General features: G+C 58.1%; 1 protein-coding gene across 1 annotated transcript; it reads left to right on the top strand.

Annotated features, from left to right (window-relative positions):
- Positions 1-254: 254 nt before the first annotated feature.
- On the top strand, positions 255-8,024 carry AKT1S1 (AKT1 substrate 1). Its single transcript, XM_055553244.1, has 5 exons — positions 255-728; positions 4,178-4,563; positions 5,600-5,677; positions 5,773-5,942; positions 7,311-8,024. Exons 1-5 carry the CDS (start codon positions 676-678, stop codon positions 7,452-7,454), a joined length of 831 nt encoding a protein of 276 aa, XP_055409219.1. The 5' UTR covers positions 255-675; the 3' UTR covers positions 7,455-8,024.
- Positions 8,025-8,122: the final 98 nt, after the last annotated feature.

Below are 8,122 nucleotides of genomic sequence, written 5' to 3'. Positions count from 1 at the left end.
CCATGTTAATGCGGGGCAGTCCCATCTCTCTGCGGGGCGCGAAAGCAGGGTCCTGGAAGAACAGGATAAAAGAAAAGGTGAGAGGAGCTGTGCATCACAAGAGGCCCTGAAGGACTCGTGTTAAAGGGATGAAACCGTCGGTTTCCTCGGGAACGGAGCAATCCCGGATGAATTCCTAAGTCACCGTCGAAAGCGGCCTGAGCCGCCATATTTAAACTGGGCAAACTGAAGCGAGAGAGGCTGCCATGTTGGCTCTTTGCCAGTCTTGGTGCTGAAGAGGGATAGGCTTGGAGAGCCTATGTATATGTTATGGACAAACGATGTCTGGCTGGTTGCCATGTCATTAATGGACATTGCTTTCCACTAGTTCTGTGTAAGAGGTTATTAGTGTGAGGGACGTCAGCTCGCTTGAGTTAGTATACTGTAGTCCTGAGTGTGCGTGTAGCATTTTCCCCATATTTTGCGGGGACAAATCGAGATGTGGGTTTGTGTCTGAGAAAGCTGAAGCCTTTCTTTCACCATCTTTCTTATGGACACTCTGCCGTCGCCAATGCCCCACCGGGATCCGGCGAAACACCCGTGCCGCCATGTTGGTCTCCGGAGTCTGGTGTTAGGGAGGCGGAGTGTGCGACGTGGAGGCGGGGCAAAGACGCGGAAGTGACGTAATATACCGCCATGTCTTTTGAGGGCGGCGACGGTGCCGGGCCGGCCATGCTGGCTACGGGCACGTGAGTGGAGGCGGCGTTGTGAACCGCGGTGTGGGGAGGATTTGGCCGTCCGGAGGAGAGGGGCGCTGGGTGGGCGAGCCGCTCGTGGGAAGGGTATAGCCTGCGTTGATCAGAGGGCAGAGATCGCCCAGTGACCTCACGCTGAGCGCTGGCAAGGTGTCGGCCGCGGGAACCGTTGTGTCTGACTCTAGGCAAAGCTTGGACAGCTTTATCCTCCGGTCTCCAGACCCACTAGGATTCTTGACTTAGGCGTGGACCATGTCCACAGGGTCGGGGGGTTACTCGGTGAGGCCGCGGGGCGCCCCTCACCCGTCCAAAGGCGGGACTTCCGGTCCTGGCCCCTACCTGGGCGGGATTTCCTGTGTGCTTCCTAGAGAAGTGGGTCTTGACCTGAGCCCCCGGACCAAGTAGCGAGTTCTGTGAGCGGTAGAGAAAGACCCCGGACATTCACCTGCCCCAGGCCACAGGGTGCGTCCCCGAGTTCCTCCCACCTTGGGCCGGGGAAGGGGTTTACTTCCAGTTTGACAGGTGATTGGGGGGGACTTCGCTGGCATGCTAGCATCCCTCATTCCTTGGGGGACTTTTCCTCTTTCCTCATCTCTTCCTGGAGTCGCTTTCCTCACCTCACCCCCCACCTCATCCTAAAAAGCCAGTCGCCTTACCTGTCCCTTCCTCCTATGGGGGACAGGTCTCACCTCCCTCTTTCCCTAATCTTCAGTTCAGTCGCTCAGTCGTGTCCGATTCTTCCCTAATCTTAAATACCTCTATTTGGAGGGAGAGGGGGTCTTCCATCTATCAGCTCCATGGAAGATAACAGGACTTCCTCTGGAACCTGAACGGCTGGGAGACTCTCCTGGGGTGGGGGGCGGTACTTGGCTTGGCTACTCTCCTTTTAGGTAACCAATGCCAGAGACCCCACCCCCCCTACCCCCCCACCCCCCGCACCAAGATCCCCAAGCCTTGGCAGAGGGATCTGCGTAAGTCACTCTCCTCCTCTTTGAGGTATGTGTGGGGCTCTCGTGACCCACTCACTCCCACTTGACTCTTTCCAGGTATTCCCAGGCTCTTGGAGTTTGATCTGCTCTCAGATCTCCTCTAGGAGAGGAGCCATACCTTGATGTCCCAAGGAAGAGCCCCCTGGCCTGGCATTACCAGGCTGTGCGACCTTGGGCCACTCACTTTCCTGCCCTGAGCCTCAGTTTTCTCCATCAAGTGGGACCCAAGGAGTGGCTGTGAGACCCTGGGTACCTCCCAGTTCAGTTGGGCTTTGGAGTCCGTCAAGCAGACCACAGTTTCACTTCACTTCTGCCCTTTCTAGCTGTGCGCCTCTGGCCACTGCCTTAAGTTTCTGAGCCTCACTTTTCCCTTCTGGACTATGAAGTCATAAATCTTTCCTCATAAGATAGGCAGGGTGGCATTTAGGATTAAGAACAGGTTCTGGATCCAGGATGACCAATCCAGGTCCCAGTCCTCCATCTCCGTCAAGACATTGACCCCAGTCAAGGCATTGAGTCTCCCCGGGCCTCAGTTTGCAGCTGTAAAGTGGGATGATCATAGTTCCACCCTCACAGGGGTGGTGAGAGGGTGGGATGAGACTGGATGACACGCTCAGGTCCCTGCCTGGCCCGTGGGAGGGGCAGTATCAACTTGCTCCAGGGTCTCTCCAGACTGGCAGTGCTTGTGCTCTCACTGCACGTGGCTTCCGGCAAGGGCTTTGTACTCCGTGAGCTTTGTCTCGTTTGTGAGGTAACAGCTCCCACCTTTGTAGGTCAGGTAGGAAGGATCATGACCAGTGCAGAGTCCCTGCACAAAGCAAGTGCTCAGCAAACTCTGGCCTCTCTGATCATGAGTCACAAAGAGGATGCGAATTGAAATCTAACTTCTCCGACCCCGGAGGGCTAGATCACAGTCCTGCTTGAATCCCTCCGGTGATGAGGAGCCTGCTGCCTCTTTGGGGAGGCTCCTCAGCTGCCTAGCAGCCCTGGCTCAACCACTGGTTTACAGGGAGAGGACAGTGAGGCACAGAGAAGACCTCTCAGTGGTCCGAGGTCACACAGCAGTCAGGGCGGGAAGTCAGGCTCCTAGTCCCTTGTTCTTCTCTGCTTGTAAGAAGATGCATCCAAGCAGGTCATCTACTTAGGGCAAACCTGTCCTGGGGACACAGATCCCTGACTTCGGGTGGCTTGTAGGCTGATGGAGGAGGCAGCCAGAGGTGCAGCTGTCGCAAGCTTGTGTGACAAGAGCTGTAACGGAGGTAGCCGAGGGCATTCTGGGTCGAGGGGAGGCATCTGATCCATCTTGAGGGATCAGGGGAGACTATCAGAGGACCTGCTGGAAGTGCAAGGACGTTGTGGGCAGAGCCCAGGTGCAGAAAGCAGCCGGCATCCCATTTTCTGCTCAACTCCAGCTTGCTGAGACCTGCCATGTGTCAGGCAAGGCTGGTGTCTCAGAGGTGAATCCGACAGGCCGGGCCTCGAGGGCCTCCCACACTGGTGGGGAAATGGATGTGGATCCATCCAAGCAGGGCTCCAAGAGGGATCTGGGCTAGAATGGGGATCATTCAGACATTGCAGGAGCCTGTGGATGGGGAGGGGCCCCCCTGAGATAGGGGTAGGTGCAGAAGTGACAAGTACAGAGGACAAGTGGTCCAGGCTGGGGGTGGGGGTGGTTCACCTGGACTGAAGGCCTTGGGCTTCAGGAGTCTGGAAGTATGTGAGGCCGGGGCGGGCCTTCCGGTACTGGGCTGAGGGACTGTGACCTTGTCCAGGGGATGCTGGAGCAGGTCAGCTCCGGGGGTAAAAGGACCCGCCGCCCCCAGCCCGGGGCCTGGGTGCTACTGGACTGGAGGCTGGGGCCATGGTGCAGGGCAGCACAGTCCATCAGAAATATGATCTGAGCCATGTGTATAACTTCACGTTTTCTATGAGCCACATTAAAAAAATAGAAAGAAAACAGATGAGATTGACTTTTACCCTCTTATTTTATTTAGCCAGCATAAATAAACGTCATCATTTCAACATTTAATCAACTTCAGATTGCTCATGAGATATTTTACATCCTACCTTTTTGTGCTAAGTAAGCCTTGACAGTCCGGTGTGGATTTCACCCTCCTGGCACGTCTCATTTTGGATCAGTTACATCTCAAGTGCTCCGCAGTCACGTGTGGCTGATGGCTTCTATGCTGGACAGGGCAGGGCTAAGAGGAGAGTCGGGGGCTGAGGGGACAGGGTGAGGATGGGCCGGGGGCCCAGGACAGGGCCTGGAGGTCTGGATGAAGAGAAGTCCTGCAGAAACAGAGGGTGGGGGTCAGGTTGGGGGAGGGGGGTGGGAGCTGGGATCAGGTGGCCAGCAGGGCTGGGTGTGTAGTCCAGGGCCTGGTGGACACGTGGGGCTGGGTGGACAGTGAAGTCTGCTGGGCCTCAGCCTCCTCTGTCCTGCTCTGCCCCCAGGGCGCGGATGGCGTCGGGGCGGCCCGAGGAGCTGTGGGAGGCCGTGGTGGGGGCCGCCGAGCGCTTCCGGGCCCGGACGGGCACGGAGCTGGTGCTGCTGACAGCCGCGCCACCCCCGCCACCCCGCCCGGGCCCCTGCGCCTACGCGGCCCACGGCCGAGGGGCCCTGGCCGAGGCCGCCCGCCGCTGCCTCCATGACATCGCCCTGGCCCACCGGGCGGCCACCGCGGCCCGCCCCCCCGTGCCCCCACCAGCACCTCAGCCGCCCAGCCCCGTGCGAAGCCCACCCCGGCCTGCACTTGCCAGGGAGGAAGACGAGGAGGACGAGGACGAACCCACAGAGACGGAGACCTCTGGGGAGCGACTGGGCGTCAGCGATAATGGAGGTGAGGCGGCAGGGGCCGGGGTGGCTCTTGGTCAGTCGCCTTCTCAGTGGGCTTTCCCAGGGGGGTGCAGCTTGCTTGTCCTGTGGGCTGGCCTGTGACCTGGTCACTCTGTGACCTTGAGCGAGTCATTTCTCCTCCCTGAGCCTGGGTTTCCTTTCATCATTTCCTGGGACCAGCTCTGCTAGGAGGTGCTGGGTACAGAGAAAGCCAACTCAGGGCCTTTTCTCTAGGTACTGCAGGTCTGGCCAAGGAATTAAGAGTCCTGGCATGAAGCAGTGCTCTGTGGAGGGCGTGGGGCAGGTGGGGAGGGAACCTTCTGAGCTGGGAGCGTGAGTAGGACAGGACTTGTTTGCAAACTTGGGGTGCCTAATGCCAGTGAGAGCAGAGACAGGAGTTAAAGAGGGTCAGGGGCACAAGCAACAATGGAGGGTGCAACTGGCTGCAATGGGGGAAACAAGAGCTTGGATGCTTTCTAGAGACTGGACTGTACATTAGGGTTTTGAAGAGTGAGTAGGAGTTCTCCAGTGGCGGGTGGGTGGAGGGCTTAACTAAGTAGTTAGTCACTTGTTACTGTTACTACCAACAACTGACTTTCTCACTGTTGCTGGACAAACCCATGGGGTTAAGGGCTCAGACTGTGAAGCCAGGTGACGTAGGTTCAGATCCTTATTAGAGGTGAGACTAAGGGCAAGTAAGTTCATCTGTGTGCACCATCGGGTCCTGGTTGTCAAACAGGGATCATAATCATCTCATCTTCCTCTCAGCCTGTATTTTGAGTCAGTTCATCCCAAATGAATCTTACAGATTTTGTGTTCATCCAACCAGTTGTTTTCACCCAGGGAGATACCAGATAGACAGAAGCTAGATTTATTTCTGCCGAAGGCCAGCCAGATAACCAGGGGAAAGGTGTGCGAGGCCTGAGGCTTGCAAGGGCCTGGCCAGTGCAGGGGATGGGGAGGCGTTGGCAGTGGTCGCAGTCCAGAGCGCTCAGAGCTCAGCAGGCACCAAGTGGCCGGGCCTCTGACGCCACCCACAGGACTCTTTGTGATGGACGAGGACACCACGCTGCAGGACCTACCCCCCTTCTGTGAGTCAGACCCTGAGAGCACGGACGGTGAGTGTTGCAGGCTATCCCCGTCACCGGAGTGGGGGGCGAGGGGAGCTGGGATCAAGGCGGGGACAGAGCCTGGAGTCCACACTCTCTCCCAGATGGCAGCCTGAGCGAGGAGACTCCCGCTGGCCCCCCAGCTTACTCAGTGCCCCCAGCCTCAGCCCTGCCCACACAGCAGTACGCCAAGTCCCTGCCCGTGTCCGTGCCCGTCTGGGCCTTCAAGGAGAAGAGGACAGAAGCTCGGTCATCCGATGAGGAGAACGGGCCGGTGAGGGGCAAGTGGGGGAGGCGGGGAGGAGGGTGTGGGGAAGGGCTCAGAGGCGTCTCCTCCAGGAAGCCCTCAGACATGGATGCCACGTTTCCCAGGTTTGATCTGCCCCTCCTTCTCACAAGGCTGGTTCTTGGACAAGAGTCCTGCAGCTTTTAACTGCATCGTAGCCTTGTAGAGAGAGAGTGGCCTCTCCTTCCCCAAAACAGCTCTGTTAGTAGAATACCTGATCTGGACAGGGCGCAGGTGTTTGGTGTCCCCTCCAGATGGGGAAACTGAGGCTCAGCGGGGTCTGATTGCTTTCTGCCCCCACCCCTCATATTCCTGGCCCCTCTGGAGTCTGTGCCACCTCCCTTGTGCTCCATTCCTCCCACACCATCCTACATGGATTCCTGGGCTGGCCTGGGTGGGTCCTCATCGCCCACCACTAAAGCTCTGAAGCAGAAGGAAAGCCGAGGCACTGAGGGTACACAAGACTTGCTGAGACTCAGCTGGGATTGGAACACCGCTTCCTTTTGGAAAACAGCTCTGGAGGGAGGCGACCTTGGGTCCTGTGGTTCCCCCTCCCTATGACACTCAGCGTCCTCCTTTACAGACTGGCAGGGTTCACTAGCTGCTGCCGTCCTTGTTTGTTGGTGGAAACATAATTAACCGAACCTCTGAGGCCTGAGTGCTGGGTCCTAGGCTGGCCTCCAAGAGGGCCTGAGTCCGGCTTCTGTCTGTGAGTCCGGCTTATGTCTGTGGCCTCTCTCACTCCGCTGGGCGTCAGGCCCAGCCAAGGGTGACAGGGCCCGAAGGGAGGTAGCACTGGGTGCTGGGGCTGCAGGTAGAATGAGGACCCCTCCCTGGTGGAGACTGACAGGGAGAGGGCTCCTTTCTCTACAGCCCTGGTGACTTGGTTGTTCAGCTTTCTTTAGCAATCACTATGGTGATTAGCCCACACCCTACTATCTGCCCCATTTTTCAGAGGGGAGACAGAAACCTAAGGAGATAAAATCCCTGTTGACAGCTAGTGGCTGGCAGAAGCCTGATTAGAACATGACTGAGTCCCAAACCTGGTCCTCATGAGACTCTGGGTGCACACAGCCTTGATGGTCAGCACCCAGGCAGCACTTCCACTCTGGAAGGACGGGGGTGAGACAGGCTGCTGTGCATGCACAAAGGACCAGGCTGAGAATGCGGGAAGGAGAGGGGCAGGAAGGCTTCCTGGAGGAGGTGGTGCCTTGAGTTGGGTAGCAGAACCCTAAATGGAGCAGGACAGGATGAAGGGCCTGCCAGGCCGTAGGCGTCGCAAGGGCAAAGTGCTAGGAGAGGACCTGGAGCCCTGGGGTGCAGGCTCTGACTGCGTCCGTGTCGCCGGTCCCGCAGCCCTCTTCGCCGGACCTGGACCGTATCGCGGCGAGCATGCGCGCACTGGTGCTGCGGGAGGCCGAGGACACTCAGGTCTTCGGGGACCTGCCGCGGCCACGGCTCAACACCAGCGACTTCCAGAAGCTGAAGCGGAAATACTGAGGCCCAAGGAGCTTCCCGGCCCGGCGTCCGTCCCACCCTTACACTACACCCCTGCCCCGCCCCCCGGGCCAGCCAATCCGAGTCAGAGCCGGGACAGGCCTCCCACCCCCTCCCCGGGCCACCAGGATTGACCAGTTCCTGCAGATTCCCGCCACCCTTCCAGCCCACGATAACTCCCGCGCCGCCGAACGGGGCCTATCCAATTTCCGGATTGGGTCTGTCTGCTCTCTGCCCAGCGACAGATTTTTTTTTCTAGTAAGGAATTGGCTCGCTCCGCGACCGGGGCGTGGCTAATTCGCAAGGCTTTGGCTCCATTCCCGGAAGAGTCAAGCTCCAGGATTGAGGGTTATCGTCCTCCTCTTCAGCATAGCGAATGGACAGCTCCTTCATTTGATTGACTTGAACACTGTAAAGGGCTTGACCAATCTCCCGAGAGGCTCATCAACACTTCTTGAGTTCCCCCATTTGATTGGCTCTAGCCTCCTGGGGGCGTAGCCAACTCCTCCTGTGCCCAGGATTGGCCTGTGGCGTTCAATTTACGTTCTTTACACTACTGGGGCTGGGGTTGGTTTTCGCCGAAGTCCTGACAATTGTCCCTCTGGCCCCCTCAGGGATGGCCTGATCCGGTTCTTGCGTCTGACACCCTCTCATTGGTTACATCCCACAAC

This window comes from Bubalus kerabau, chromosome 17 (genome assembly GCF_029407905.1).
Source record: "Bubalus kerabau isolate K-KA32 ecotype Philippines breed swamp buffalo chromosome 17, PCC_UOA_SB_1v2, whole genome shotgun sequence".
Lineage (NCBI taxonomy): Eukaryota > Metazoa > Chordata > Mammalia > Artiodactyla > Bovidae > Bubalus > Bubalus kerabau.
This window is presented reverse-complemented; position numbering and strand designations above follow the sequence as displayed.